This window comes from Hevea brasiliensis, chromosome 7, assembly GCF_030052815.1.
Source record: "Hevea brasiliensis isolate MT/VB/25A 57/8 chromosome 7, ASM3005281v1, whole genome shotgun sequence".
NCBI lineage: Eukaryota > Viridiplantae > Streptophyta > Magnoliopsida > Malpighiales > Euphorbiaceae > Hevea > Hevea brasiliensis.
The window spans coordinates 4,582,721-4,598,486 of NC_079499.1; the positions used below are offsets into that span (position 1 = coordinate 4,582,721).

Consider the following 15,766-nt stretch of genomic DNA (forward strand, 5'->3'; position numbering starts at 1 on the left):
ATAAAATTTAGATAAAATGTAGTTGATGCTATCAGCCACTAATGCTCTAAACCCATTACTTTTAATACATTTGTACATTTAGATAAAGCCATGCAAAATAAATATACCATTCGTAGTTTAATAGTATTAGCCATGAAAGTACCCTCACAAAGCCCCATTGATTGGAGGGAAGATGTGACTGATACGTATCTCATATTTAATTTCAGATTTATTTACCATTGAATTTATTGTAGATCACTCGATCTTATATTTGTTTCATAATGAAGTTACCATGATCAGAAATTTGTAGGGATTGTGGATCCATTTATTTTGCGAACAAATATTTTTAGAAAAATATTTCTTAAAAAATATTTTTTATATTTTTTTAGTATTTAAATATTTAAGAAATAAATTAATAAAAATATTTTTTTAATAAAAATAAAAATAAAATTTTTTTAATAATTTTATTACAATATGAAAATACTTATACATATATGATATAAATATTATAATCAAATAATAGAAATATTTTCCTATACAATAATTTTCATAAAAAATAATTTTTGGTACAGGTTAATTTTTGCAAAATAGACATCTTGAATTATAGTAATAGATTTGACTCTATGTCTTGATTCTGTGATTAGAGAAAGGGAGAGACTGAGAGGAGAATTAGGGATAGGGGGTTATTGATTTGATTAAGGGTGAACACTATTTGGTTAAAGTTAAATAAATTGATTCAACTGGTTTATTTTGGTAATTTAGTTTGGTTTGTAGAGTAATTTGATTTGGTTTTAATTTTTAGGATATTCAATTATTTTGTTTCGATTCAATTTTAAGAAAAAAAATTCAGTAAAATAGAATTAAACTGAATTAGGTGAAAATTAGATCCAAATTAAGATAAAAATTATGAAATAAGGTGAAAATCAAACTTAAAATAAAAACTATTTTAAATTTAACCGATTGATTCAAATCAAACTGAATCAAAATTAATTAATTCGATTCAATTCTATATTTCTTAATATTTTGGTTGAATTCAATTATCTGGCTTTAGATGGAAGGTTTCAGGAAACAACAATGTGGGCTTTAGATAAAGAGTATAATTATTTTAAATTTCTGTTAAAAGCCTATTATATTCAAATATTATTACTTTTTTAAATTTAATTGATAAAAACTAATAACATATTAAAGAAAAATAAAAAAAATTGAAAACTTTCTTTACACTAATATTAATCTTATATAATGTATACATATCATAACAAGTAAAAAAATATGAAAAATAAAAGAAAATTATTATTTAATTTTGCACGTATTTTTAAATTTAAAGATTATAATAATTAAGTATAATTGATATACTTTATGTATTGCATCCTGAGATGGTATACTAATTGAGGTTACTGTTATTTTATCACTTACCCTCTCCATTTTCTGTTAATTTTTATGTATCGTATTTAAATTTTTCTTTTTTTTTTAATTATTTACCCATTTAAAATAAAAAATATTAATTTTTTTTTCTAATTTTACCTTTTATTTCTAAGACTATAATTTATTATATATGGATCTCACTAATGCTACCTAGTTGATTGTGAGCGTCATCTATTTGTTTCTTTCTTGCCAAAACTAGGAGACACAGATCAAGCTAATAAATTGAAGCATCAAGAATTAATGTTATGATTCCCTCTCTGCAACGCAAACATGATTCAAACTGCCAACTTTATCACGTGCCATTTGGGTTTCCTTGCCATGTACTATTCTTTGTTTTCAAGTGAAGAAAAAGAAACCAGAGAATATTAATAGCACTTTTCAGTTCCTCCAGTGACCGTTACTTGACAAGCTCATAAAACACAGGTTTCTGCATGTGAATTTCAAAACATAACACCAAAAAGTAGGTTGTTTTCTTTGATTCTTTGTTCTCGTTTTCTTTGCTTTTAGTTTATGCTATGTGGGTAACCATTCTTTTCCTCAATTTTGAAGAACAAGACGACTAAGCATTTTGGATTGTCGTTGATTATCGTTTTTGGAGCTTATTCAAGTGAAGCCTGAACCATTAGGAGTAGGCTATCTGTGTTTCTTGCTTAACAGCTTTGTGGGTAGTTGTAATTCACTTTAACTTCGTGTTGTTTTTGGATTTTGTAGTGTACCCAAGAGTCAGGGTGAGGAAACAAGAACAAGATGATGAAGCCGAAATTTCTCCACTAGAGGTTAATGGAGATTTGCACTTCTTGAAGGTTCTTGAATCTCTATCTGTGCAAGGTCGTACAGAGAAGGAGAACCAAAGTGATTCACCAGCTTTAATAGCCAGAATCACAAAGCCTTATGTCCCAAACCCAAAAGCAGAAGCAGTTTGTGCTTCTAAAGGTTGAATATTTTGCTCTATCACTATCTTAATCTTGTTTTATGGTTCTGCTCTCCCTGTCTAGCTTTCTTGTTGTTGGTACTCACGCAAATTCTCCTTTCAATTTCTAACAGAGAAGAACAAAGCTCATTCGATCTCGCGTCCTCGAGCAGTCTTATCTAGTCCTGGTATTCTTGTTCATAATTCATTCTTGAGCTCATTCAGATTTGAATTTTAGAAAGTTACCCATTGTTACAATGAACTATATTATCTGCTTAGATTTTGAATTATTTTCTACTTGTCCTCAGCTAATGATGGCATGGTTGGAAATAGAAACAAGGTAAATAATGAAAGGTCATTGGCTTTGAGGAAGTGTAACTCTGAACCCAGGAAGCCAATCCAAACCAAGGCCATTGCTAGTGGCTTTTGTCAGGCTAAAGCAGAAAGCTCTCTGAACATGAGAAGAGGAAGCTTCAAGGTTGCATCTAGCAGCACAAGCAGTGTAAAGAAGAGGGGACTCTCTGTTAGCACAAAACTTCTTCTGCAAAAACCATCTTAGTGCAAGAAAACAATCTCCATTGCAATCTGCTCAACATTTTTAAAGGAGAAGGACTATTAGAATTTGTATCCTCACCGTTTGCAGCACCAGACATTTCGAACTTTCATATATATACTAATAAGCTTGTACAAATTGGCCTTCTGTGAAAAATTTGTACAATTAAGGGTAAATACAAATTGTCTGAGAATTTTGTTTGCTGACATAAAGTTCTAACCTGTGATGATAGATTGTGAATTTCCGATGAGTCATTAGCAAAGCTTGTGAGATCATTACTTTTAAGGTGGTGAAGTCTCCAGGATTTTCTATTATTTGCTATTTTGATGATAATTAATTAAAATTAAAATTAAAAATATAAATTAATATTATTTTTATATTTTAATGTAACTAATTAAAATTAAAAGTTTAAAATTAATTACAATTAACCAAAATTAAAAAATTTAAAAATATTGTAGTTTTATATTTTCTTATAATGAAGTAAATTAGGAGAAAAAAATTATAATCAAGAAGTTAAATATTGTCCTCATAAAAGTGGATAATTATTAATTTAATTCTTTAATGTTTACATTTAATCCCTTAAATGGTATACATATTTATGAAATAAAAAATTAATTTAATTTTTTTAAATATTTAAATAATATTAACTGGTAGTTAAAAACTATAAAAAAAAAAAATACCTCGGATTAACCTTTAACCAAACCCCTTTTAAGTCTATATTCAATAGCTGCATTATGACTGAGCCAAAATTGGATCCAAGGGGGCAGGTTGGGTCCCCTCTCTGACCCTTATATTGAATTGAATCGAAAATAGTGCTTCAATTTAGGAATTTATTTTGATTTATTATTTTAAAAAAATTAAAAATATTGAATTGTATTAAATTAGAAATTGAACCAAATCAAATTGGGTTTTAAACCAGATTGAAATCAAGGCTAAAACTGCCGGCTCAAATTATCTTTAATCCGATTTAGAGCCTCACAAACCGTAATCGGTCCGTGGCCGGGACTAAATCCACGGTACAAAGCCGCGTTCTGACGGAAGAGAATAATAGAGAATTAGAGATTACCGTGCTTTCGGCTCTGGCGTTTTTGAGTTACCCACCAAAAAAACGAAACTCAAAACTAAGCAAAAGGAAGCCCCAAAAGGTTGTCCTTCTCGGAGACGCCAAATCCAAATCTACAACTTTCTGCTGCCTAAACGACGCCGCCGCTGCCGCCATATCTGCTTCTCGTAAGTTCCTAACGATTGCTCTCTCTCTCTCTCTCTCTCTCTCTCTCTCTCTCTCTCTTCCTTATACTGCTTGTAGTCACGGGTCTCTTAGGGTTTGTTCTTAATACATTGCACTTCATTTTTCACCACTGTGGAGTTATTTGCCTCGAAATTTGGGTCTGATTTTAGGTTTCAATACCTTCTTCTAGATTTGTTTGTTAAACTCACTTTAATTGCCAGGTGACTGAAGATTAGCAATAGTTTGATGGTTACTATTGTTTTGATTATTTTTATGTTGGGCTATAGTATGGATTATTTTTTACTGGTTTATGATATTGTTTTTGCATTATCAAGCAGGAATTTCTGAATTCTTAGTGTTTTTGTCTCGATTGTTATTATTATCCTGGGCTTGGATGGTTTTTGTTGCAAAATGGGAAACCAGGGACTTCAGAAACAGGGATAGAGAGAGAGAGAGAGAGAGAGAGAGAGAGAGAGAGAGAGAGAGAGAGAGCCAGTAGTGATTGATATTTCATTGTTATGAAGTTTTTTTTTTACTTAATATTTGTGTTATTCTGTGTCATTGCATCTTGTACTATAGAGATAGAAGTTGTTCGATTGACTATGGGAGACAGCGAGATGGTAGTTGCTGAAACATCTACAGTCACAGAGTATGCGACGGCTGGATATAATTCTGCTGGTTATGGAGATACCAACTCTAATATTGTTCCTGATTCTAGTATTTATGCCACTGAGGGTACTGGAGTTTTTGCTGCTTCTGCAGATGCAGCTTATAATGTACCAGCTGCTCCTAATTTTGCTGATGAGAAAATATATGGCACAGATTCTAATTCAGTCGTACAAGGGTCCCATTTTAATGCAATATATGAGACTAAGCCAGATGTTGGAATGGTTGGTGCTACTGAGAATGTAGCTGCTACGGAGAATGCATCTATAGAACCATCTCAAGCTGCTGGTTATGATTCTTCTGTAAATGGCAGCATTGGTGGTGAAGCAGTAAACATCACATCAGCTGAGAATGGTACTACTGCAGATATTGCAGGAGGAGCTTCTGCTGCTACAGTGGATGGTTCAGGTATACCTTCTTCCTGCTTATGATATTTATATGTTATGAGCAAGATTTATGTGACCTTTGATTGAGCCTTTTAAAAAATTATAGTTAAGTAAAATATGATCTGCTAGCAGCTTAAGAGCTTCTGGCATCAAGTTTGCAATTTGGGGATAGGTCTCTAAATTGACACTTATGCTTGGCTGGCTCCAAATAATTGCTAACACAATTGAATATTCGTTGCTTTTTTTTTTTTTTTTTTCTTTCTTTCTTTCTTTCAAATAAAGTTGACTAGTTTTATCCACTCAAGAAAGTTGGATGTACATTGTTGTTACTGTGGCAATGCAAATAAAAGCTTTCATAACATCAATTAGCCCCTTTGTTATCGCATGCATGTTTTTATTATTGAAATCTTCCTTGAATGCTATATTCAGTAGTGTAATTGAATAATTTTTTCCATTTGAAGTGTCTATCAGACACTGAAAACTTTTTGTGGGATTTTTCCCCCATTTGAAGGAGGGAATGATCTTGTTGATGAAATGTGATAGAACTTGGTAATGCCAGGATTTGATACCTGCTTCATATGTTCTGCACTTTTAACTAAGAAATAAGAATGCATATTGTATCCAAGTTGTTGGTCAAGCTATATTATTCATCATATATTATAGAGAAGTGCACATTTTAATATTTTATACAATTTTGGCGTTCTTATTCCCATGAGGAAAATATAAGAGCTTGTCTTCTCTCTCTCTCGCTCTCTCTCTCTCTACAAATGTGTAGGAACACGTAGTCCTTTTCCCAAACATGATGTACGAAAGTTCATTAGTTTTATAAATCAGCATGCCTAGCTCCTTTGGTCTTATAATCAACAAACAGTTGAAACATAAGCTGTAATTAATATCAAACTAATAAATGCACTTTGCCATGCCTTTTTTTTACCCTGTTGGATGAAGTGGGTAAATTTCTTAAATCTATTATCTATTATGCATGATAAATTGCAATATGTGCCTTGTTATAAATGACTTAAAAATGAAAAGTTATTTAAAGTTAAGTTGCACTATGGTTTACCGGGACCATTAATAGGTAATGGCCTTTTGTTAGTTAGCTACCAATACAGAGCTATTTGTCATCCCAAGCTTTTTTTTTTTTTTTTATATAATTTACGACATCATTATGTATTGGCATGTTTAGATGCTTTCTTTTTTGAATATTTCACCTGGATTTCACATTTTGATTAATGAATTGTTTCTCTTTTATTATTTTGTTTTATTCAGCTTGTTGCTAGCTCTTTATAATGCCATTCTGTCTCTGGTCTTTCTTCAACAGAAATTGATACATGTCTGATTCTCTTGAGCATTTCTTAGGTGTTTCATTCATTTTATCTCGTTTTTCTTGTAGTGCCACCAATGTCAGGCGAAGAAGAGCGATTGTGGAGTATTGTGAGGGCTAATTCCTTTGATTTTGATGCATGGACTGCCTTGATTGATGAGACAGAGAAGGTGGCAGGGGTATGGTTTTTCTGAAGTATATGAACTCTAGTGCCTAAAAAATTTTGCCAAGTATTTTTTCCGGAAGTAGGTTACTGGCAGGTTGACTTTTAAGAGGTGTGCCTCTTTTAATCACAAAGCCAGCTTTTGCTAACTGATTGACTATATTAATATGATAGTGGAAATTTGAATAATTGACAATTCTTAATAAAGTAAAAAAATTGATATTACTAAGATAATTAAGGATGGAAATTGGGAAGCAAAATGAATTGCATATACAACTAATTGTTTGTTAATAAATTTTGTCTTTTATCCCCTCAATTATAGTTATATTTGAAATGGAAAAAGAAATTGAGTAAATCAGAGATTGATTCGATTAAAGACTAGATGCTATTCTAATGGGGAAACTTCTCCAAATTGAGAGGAGACAGTGTATGGATATATCCTATATGTCCTGATTGCATGGTGTCACTGGCTAGGGTGTTGGAGTTATTAATTTTCCATGGTTTTGTTTGTTGGAAGTCTTGAAAGTCGCATTTGCAATATTACTCTCTTTCTTTTTCCTGTGGAGCTAACATTTTCATCTAAATCTGATGCAGGATAATATATTGAAAATTCGAAAATTGTATGATGCCTTTTTGGCTGAATTCCCATTGTGTTATGGTTATTGGAAGAAGTACGCAGATCATGAGGCACAAAATGGTTCTATGGACAAAGTTGTGGAGGTATATGAACGAGCTGTTCTGGGGGTGACTTATTCAGTGGATATTTGGTTGCATTATTGCATATTTTCCATAAACACATACGAAGATCCAGACACCATTAGAAGGTAATAGCTGTTCAGATTCCCATTCATATTGTTGTTATACCTTGGAACTATGATTGCATGATTTCCTGTGTCACAAGGATCTGGTGATTTTGTTGCTCTCTAACATCATTTCAGTATGCCTGCAACAGTGATTGCTCACATTATGGCGAAAGGTGTGATGGGAATGCTTTAGAAATGCATTTTCTGATGTGCAAACCCTTCGTTTTGAGGCTACTCTAGGGGTAGCTGTTTGAATTTTCTTTTAGGATGTCATTTGTCAAATCTATTATTCTGTCGTCATTGTACACCTTTCATTCTTCAATGGTCTGTGTCATAGTATTGTAGTTGTTTTTGAATTGTTGCTGTCTTCAACTTTGACACTCTGAGCTGCATCAATATGCAAAATGCTGCTGGGAAGATCTCATCAGTTAAGGGCTAAGATGGCCTCATTCACTGCTCCATTTCAGACATAGTATGATTTTTAACAGGAAGGTAAATGCAGCATTTGGAAGTGTCATGCTGTTAGAGTGAATTGTTCCTTCTCCTTCAACATTAGTCTCGGCGTCTACTATTTATGTATGTGTCAGCATTGGCTTGGTCAATGTCTGTGTTGATGTTTTAACGTATTTTTCTTCTGCATCAGGCTTTTTGAACGAGGATTAGCTTATGTTGGAACAGATTATCTGTCTTATCCCCTTTGGGACAAGTACATTGAATATGAAGAGATGCATGCACAGTGGGGCCATGTTGCCATGATTTACACAAGGATATTAGAGATTCCTAGTAAACGGTTGGATGATTATTTCGCTCGGTAAGCTTTTTTGGTATCCACATTTAATTACTTGCCTTCCATACTATATTGTTGAATTGTTCGGTGTGTCATTTGAATCTAATCTAGTTTGTTCATTGTTGCATGGGATACTGGTTTTAGGTGGTGAAGTGCTTCTATAGCTAGCTTGGTTATTCTTTGTGTCTAGAAACTGTATTTCTTTGTTTCAGATGGACTGTTGTGTCTGCATGTGTATTGCTGAAGGTGTTTTTGATTCATAAAGGATCCTCCCTTTCTCAACCAGATATTTTTTGGGGAGTGAATTGATTGTAATGATTTCCTCACTATCAAATTATTACAGCTTGACCAGAAAGCAAATAGTTATGAACTTATTGGGCCTACCTGTACTTTGTAGAATTTACTTATCCCATAGCTTATCAAAGCTTAAGGTTTCATTGAAAAAAGGTTCACATTTATGGCCCACTGTAAGAAGTGGTTTCCCATTCAGCAATCCGTTTGATCTGCGCATACGTTATGTTATTTATGTCCATAGTGCATCTTTTTTTTTTTATTATTTTTTATGATGCATGATATGTAATTTTTCACATGTCGCTGTTGCGGGTTACAGATTTAAGGCTTTTGCTGCTAGTCACCCTTTATCAGAACTAAGAACTACCAAGGAAGCTGCTGCTGCTGCTGCAGTGCCTGTTCCTTCAGAGGGTGGTGACCAAGCTAATGAGGGAGAAGTTCATTCTGATGCCACTGAACAATCTTCTAAATGTGTAAGTGCTGGCTTAACAGAAGCAGAGGAGTTGGAGAAGTATATCGGCATTAGAGAAGAGATGTATAAGAAAGCTAAAGAGTTCGATTGTAAGATATGTGATTTTGAAAATGCTATTAGGAGGCCTTACTTTCATGTGCGGCCCCTCAATGTTACAGAGCTTGAAAATTGGCACAACTATCTGGATTTCATAGAAAGAGAAGATGATTTGAGCAAGGTATTTGTGTATGTTTACAGTCCGTCCTTGACTCTATTTTTTGGTTTGTAGTTTATAGTTGTCCTTGTTATACATTGACTCACAGTTAAATAATATCTGCTGCATCATTTGCCTTATTGGCTAAATCGTTGGATGAAGCAACTTTTTAAACGGGAAATTGAACTGAGACTAAAGCATGGGCCTTCGATTTGGTTTCTTTAAGGCTAAGTACTTCAAACCCTCATCTGTCAGTGGACATTCTAGGTTCATGTACGTGTTGAGATTTTATTCTTCTTAAAATTCATATGTTATGCATGCAGGTATCTTCTTGTCTTCCTAACCATCTATCTGTCAGGCAAGGAGGGTCCCTCCTTTCGTATTTGAGGGGCCTTTCTGTTCCCCAATGGAGTATTTCTTATGCATATCTCTTGTGTTTTGTGTTTTTCCCTTTTGTAAGTAAATTGGTGGGTTCCCTTGCGCTTTCCAGTCTATAACTTTATATTTTTGTGAAGCAGGTGGTCAAGTTATATGAAAGATGCCTAATTGCTTGTGCTAATTATCCCGAGTATTGGGTACGTTATGTCTTGTGCATGGAAACCTGTGGAAGTATGGATCTTGCTAATAATGCACTTGCGCGTGCAACTCAAGTCTTTGTCAAGGTATGAAATTCCACATCTTGAATACTCATGGATCTTTATCATTACTCATGTCGAAATTTGTTAACAAGAAATCAATTGGTTCATTTTTTTGTTGGGTGTTAATTTGGAGCAGAATTGATTTTGGTTTCTCTAGGTTTATATTTTTTTTACAAATTAGAATGTTGCAGCTTTTCATTTCTTTAACATATTTTAGAAGGCTTTATTGGGAAGATAATCGGCCTTCTGAAACTAAGAACTGGAGTGGAACTGTGGAATAAGAGACATGGATCTCACCTGAGTAAAAGAAAAGATGAATATGGGCATTTCAATTAAAATGACTAAAGGTAATGTTATTCAGTCACTTTACCTGTAAAACAGTAGATTACAGAGCTAAATTTGACACTGGAAGAAGCTGAAAATTCCTGTGAGAATAAGGGTGGGGGTGAGGGTCTGGGTTCAGCAAATAGCAATGGGAGAGATGAAGATGGAGCAGCATGGCTCTGCTGTTGTAGCGCACAAAGTCTTACTTTTTTTTTGCTGGTTGTTCTACTTTGCCTTTTTCCATTGATATGCCTGAACTCTGGAATAAAAAGATACATGTGTACGTGCGTGTGGGTCTTTAGGCTTTTCAAGTTCTTGAATTATCACATGCTTGTGAAGCATCTATTGCCATTATGAAGATTCTGATTGATATTTAAGGTTGAGGGAAAATGAGAGTGCTCCTTTTTTTCTTTTTTCTTTTTCTCTATTGCAATGTCCTCATGTTTGAATTGTCTGTTTATCCATAAATTTTAACAGAGACAACCAGAGATTCACCTTTTTGCTGCTCGATTTAGAGAGCAGAGTGGAGATATACCTGGTGCCCGAGCTGCATACCAACTTGTGCACACTGAAATCACACCTGGTCTTCTTGAAGCGGTTGTTAAGCATGCAAACATGGAACATCGCCTGGTAAGATAAAGTAAACAGGTTTTTACTACTTGACCATTGCAGATATGAAATATTGGTTGGATTTTCAATTTGATGCAGATGGATGTTTTAACTTGTTCTATTATTCTATTTTGCAGGGGAACCTCAAAGATGCCTTCTCTCTGTATGAACAGGCCATAGCCATTGAAAAAGGAAAAGAGCATTCACAGGTGTTGCCAATGTTGTATGCACAATACTCCCGATTTCTATATTTGGTAGGTTTTGTTATGCCATATATGTGGCCTTTTATCCTTGACTTCTCTTGATTTCTATGCAGTTTAGATTTTCATTTCTGGCTTATCTTTAGCTTCTTCTTCTGTGTCTTTTTTTTTTCAAAAAAAATATATTGGCCTTTGTGGAGGAGCACATCCTTACTTTATAGATTCTTTGGCCATTTTAAATTTAATTTGCATGGATGTATCATTTCTTCATGTGTGAAACAACACTTGTCCATTTTCTTCTGAAGATGAATTCCAGATAAAATATATATGAGACTAATTAAGTAAAAAAAAAAAAAATAAAAATAAATGAACTAAAACCATACACCATGATGTACTGGCTATAAGCCAAGTCATCATTATGTTGTCTGATGTTTAGATTGTAATTTTTTTGAGGCTTAAATGACATTAGTTGAAACTGGGAGGGAAAATTTTGTCATCTTATGGTTTTTGTGATGGTAAAGGTCCTCTACTTGCAACCAACAAAAAATGCAATTTTGAGTATTTGGATAGCTTCTTGACACCAAATGTTGAAGGGTAGGATTTCTCGAGTTTTCCATTATGGGATCCTTAGTATGATGGAACCTTAATTTTAGCCTTTTCTTTTAATGGCACTGTTTAATACGATATTTTATAATTGGCTTGTGTCTCAGATTAATGAGATAAGTGCTAATCTATCGAAGGTTCTATCATCCTTGAGTTAAACATTTTCCATTTCAGTGTATGTATATATGTTATACTTGTGGTGAGGGTGGATAAGGAATTATTTCATGTCTTGTAATTTAGATCAGTAATTTAACTTCTTTATTAACCCCTAATAACTATTACCATATCCTTTTGTGTTTTGCCTAGTGCCATATATTTTAAATGCCCTTGGTCAAGTAATAGTTGTTTTGAGATTTTTATTCTGTTTCTGAATCATCTTATTTTTTCTTGTGCCATTTTGATAGGTTGCTGCAAATGTAGAAAAAGCTAGGGAGGTTCTAGTTGAAGCACTTGAAAATTCCCCATTATCAAAACCACTTCTTGAGGTTGGTCTCTCCCTCTCCTCCTTCCCTCCCCTCCCTCTCCCTTGATATTCACAAACACAAAATTGTTCTCTCTTTATCATTTCTATCATACTTTTTTTTAGCTAATATTTTCTGCCCGTTGTTTTATTCATGTGCAGGCCTTTATATATCTTGAATCAATTCAGTCACTACCAAAGCGAATTGATTATTTAGATTCTTTAGTTGAGAAGTTTATAGTGCCCAACTCAGAAGGCCTCAATGTAGCAAGTGCTGTCGAAAGGGAGGAGCTATCTTGCATTTTCTTGGAGGTAATCATTTTTTTTTTCCCATTTCTACTTCTAATTTCTTAGATACCTTTTATTTACTGATTCTATTTGAACCACCTTTTATTTAATGGATCTTGTATGCACTTAAACCTTTTCAAGTTTTGGCGCATCACAATGAATCTTGTGCTTTAATGGATTCTTTACCTGATTTGTGCACATGGCTTTTCATGTTCCAGATGCATCTTTGTTATCATGAGATGGATTTTAACTGTGCATTTTGTTTATTACTAGCCAAGAATGTTATTGACTCTAGGTGTAGAAAAGGTTGAATGCTCAGCTGTATTTCTAATTCTTTTGAATATTTCAGTTTTTAGGGATGTACGGAGATGCTCAGTCTATTAAGAAGGCTGGTGATCGGCATGCCAAGCTCTTTTTAGCCCATAGGAGCAAGTCAGAGTTAAAAAAGCGTCACTCAGAGGATTATCTAGCTTCAGATAAGACAAAATTAGCAAAACCTTATGCTGATGCTCCTTCACCTGCACAGTCACTCATGGGTGCATATCCAAGTGCACAAAACCAGTGGGCGACAGGTTATGGTTTGCAACCTCAAGCTTGGCCGCCTGTTACACAAGGACAGCTACAACAATGGACCCCAGGCTATGGTCAACAGGTAGGTCTTCCTTTCACAATGCTTTACCTTAATGTTTATGTGGTTGAACTAGTTTAGTCTGCTAAGAGAATCTTTTACTAGGATATGAAGCTCCTGGTTATCCAGAACCAAGAAGTCTATTAGTTCAGATAGGAATACTTATCCTCAATTACAAGACAAACTGTGGAATATTGTTTATCTAGTTTTGGAGAGCCATATAAAAATTAAGAGTATTTTTTTTTTCCCTTCCCAGATTTGATGTACCCATTGTCGTTTAAAGTTCTGCCCATAGCAGTGCCACACCTGGAACCGAAACCAGCTAGTCTGGTTTTGGCCAAAACCGAATTTTTCCCTTAAATAAAATGTTTTGAAAAAGTTTGCCATTGGATTATTAAAACCGGAATGAAAACCAGAACCTGGAACCGGTTGGTCTGGAACCAAACTGTGGCTGGCCCTAGTTCCACAGCCATCATCTTCTAGATATTTTGTAGTATAAATTGGTCGCTGTTATGAGTTTAAACCTTTTAGGAGAGCCTTTATCTCTCTCCCTGTGCATTTTGTCTGAGGAATAACTATGTTGCAGTCACATAATTTTCAACACTAATTTATTTCTTAAATTATGCATTGTTGATCATCACCATTTATCTGATATACATTTTGTATTGGAAATATTTATGATAAAGCAGTAATCCAAATATGATAGTTTTGTCATCTTATCATCTACTGTTAACATAAACTGCCTTATGCTTATCGATTATAGTTGGATAATTTAACTACGAGAATGATAAGAAAATTTGACTGGCATACGGATTATGTTCAATATGGCTACTTTGTGATTAGTCTTCCAGAGTTTTTCTCTTCATGGCCATATTTGATTAATGATCTCCCGTTTTCTGTTGAAAGAAACGTAATTTGAACAAGTTTGTTATTATAGCAGTTAAAATCTTGTTTTATCTTTTGGTAAAATAGGAAGAAAGTTTTATCTTTTACACCTGTTTTGGATTGAGTGCTGCATGGTTAATTAATGTATCGTATCATGTTATATTGTATAATATAATTTTTATTGTTAACATGTTTGAAAAATTTTTATGATATAAGATGATTTAATAACCTTTTTTTTGTTTGGTTAGATGGTATGATATGATAAAATGAATATGAAGATTATTAAAATATTGTTATTATTGTTTCAAGTATATAAATGATTATCATATAAAATATGAATGTAAAAATTTGAAACCATTTCAAACCACCAATTTGGTGGTTTAAAAACCTGTGGTAAAATGATAGTTACATAACCATCATTTTATAATCTGGAACCACTATTATTCAGGAACAATCTGAACAAATAACGAGTATAACTATACCATATAGTATAAAATCATGATAAACCATCATCCAAACAAGGGTTTATTGGTAGTAATTCGATTTTGAGTGGTGCTACTTACCCTCTTTCACAATCCAAACACTATAAAATGATGTTGCAATTGGTATTGTGATTTGTGTTGTGAGAGTGATATTTTTTCTTGTGATAGGCTGCATATGGAACATATGGTGGTTATGGAAGCAGCTATACTAATCCACAAGTACCCACATCTGTTGCACAAACATCTACTTATGGTAGTTATCCTCCAACATATCCTGTGCAGGTACAAAATTTTCCAATTTGCTTTGTTTGCTTTTCCTGTTAGCAATAATGATCTGTTTTTTGATGTTGCTTTTTTTGACAAGTTCAAAATAGAGTTGGAAGTATGGGTCCAACTGAAATATCTACCTTACCGTTAAAATGCTATAAGTTTGAATTTTGAAATCTAAGAATTCAATTCAAACTGTAAAATGATTTTATTTCCTTTAATTCTTACTATTTTTTGTCATAAAATTTTATGAGGTTTAAATTTATTTATTTTGTTCAAGCAATAGGACTCTATAACAGTATAACTAGTTTCTTTACATGTTTTCCATATGTTTTTTAGCTGATAATATGGTTATGTATCAGCCGACTTTCCCGCAACAAGGTTATGCACAAGCACAAACAGCAGCAGCAGCAACGTTGGCCCCAGCTCAGCAGCCAGCTTCTGTTCCACAGCCCTATTATGGAAGTTACTACTGAATCGGCAAGACTTGGGTGTTTTTTTTTTTTAGGCTTCCCTGTCATTTCCATGCTAAACCTACCTGTAGCTTTTTTTTTTTTTTTTTTTTTTTTGGAAATGTAGTCTTGTAGTTCGTACGTCATGTTATCCATTGCTATTTGTAGGTGTTTTTTTTTTCCTATTTTCTTGCGAGAACCTTACATTATGCATGATTTATGATAGGTGCTTTGAAGTTGATATATGTAATGAATGAAAGGGGGAAAAAAAGAAACTTGTCTGGGATGTTGGTGAAGTCGATGTTAACATAATCAAATCATTTTCTAGCTTTATTTGCCCTTGGTAGCAAATGGGAGATTGGCAGTGGAATCCTTGGTATTCTTACTTTTTCATAATGAATAGAACATGTTAATTGATTAAGAATCCACACTAATTTATTTATTTGTTTTAACTAGAACCCTGACTAATTTAGTCTCTTAGGCTTTGTGTATTTGCATAAATACGATTTAGTGTCCTGGAGGATTAATGTTGATCTTACAATTTTAATTTCCACGGAAATATATTTTTTTTTGTTTTCTATAAAGGCCTCTTTCAAATTTTTTTAAAAGATTCGTAAGTTTATGAAAAAGAAAAGATTTAAACTCTTAATATTTTGCATTAGAAAGTTATTTTAAATTTTTTACCATATTTATTTTTGGTTCGGCAACGATGGTCATCTTATTTTACCTTAGTGAACTTGACAAAAAGTTTGT

General features: G+C 33.4%; 2 protein-coding genes across 6 annotated transcripts; both read left to right on the forward strand.

The window, feature by feature from the left end:
* Positions 1-1,809: 1,809 nt before the first annotated feature.
* Positions 1,810-3,076, forward strand: LOC110655618 (uncharacterized). 3 transcript variants are annotated; one of them, XM_058150502.1, is made up of 5 exons: positions 1,810-1,861; positions 1,951-2,029; positions 2,113-2,334; positions 2,446-2,499; positions 2,620-3,076. In XM_058150502.1, coding segments are annotated over exons 2-5 (528 nt in total). In that variant the 5' UTR covers positions 1,810-1,861; positions 1,951-2,028; the 3' UTR covers positions 2,871-3,076. The 3 variants fall into 3 exon arrangements, with proteins under 3 accessions (XP_058006485.1, XP_058006486.1, XP_021667701.2); XM_058150503.1 differs by having other exon boundaries at positions 1,823-2,008; XM_021812009.2 differs by having other exon boundaries at positions 1,826-2,029.
* Positions 3,077-3,755: 679 nt separating this feature from the next.
* LOC110655649 (pre-mRNA-processing factor 39-1) lies at positions 3,756-15,346 on the forward strand. 3 transcript variants are annotated; one of them, XM_021812058.2, is made up of 14 exons: positions 3,756-4,094; positions 4,672-5,166; positions 6,538-6,647; positions 7,226-7,455; positions 8,078-8,245; positions 8,832-9,201; positions 9,696-9,839; positions 10,617-10,769; positions 10,886-11,002; positions 11,956-12,036; positions 12,174-12,323; positions 12,649-12,951; positions 14,463-14,576; positions 14,924-15,346. In XM_021812058.2, the coding sequence occupies exons 2-14, from the start codon at positions 4,695-4,697 to the stop codon at positions 15,035-15,037; spliced, it is 2,526 nt and encodes an 841-aa protein (XP_021667750.2). In that variant the 5' UTR covers positions 3,756-4,094; positions 4,672-4,694; the 3' UTR covers positions 15,038-15,346. The 3 variants fall into 3 exon arrangements, with proteins under 3 accessions (XP_021667750.2, XP_058005800.1, XP_058005801.1); XM_058149817.1 differs by lacking the exons at positions 3,756-4,094; positions 4,672-5,166 and having other exon boundaries at positions 6,600-6,743; XM_058149818.1 differs by lacking the exons at positions 3,756-4,094; positions 4,672-5,166; positions 6,538-6,647; positions 7,226-7,455 and adding an exon at positions 7,693-7,926.
* Positions 15,347-15,766: the final 420 nt, after the last annotated feature.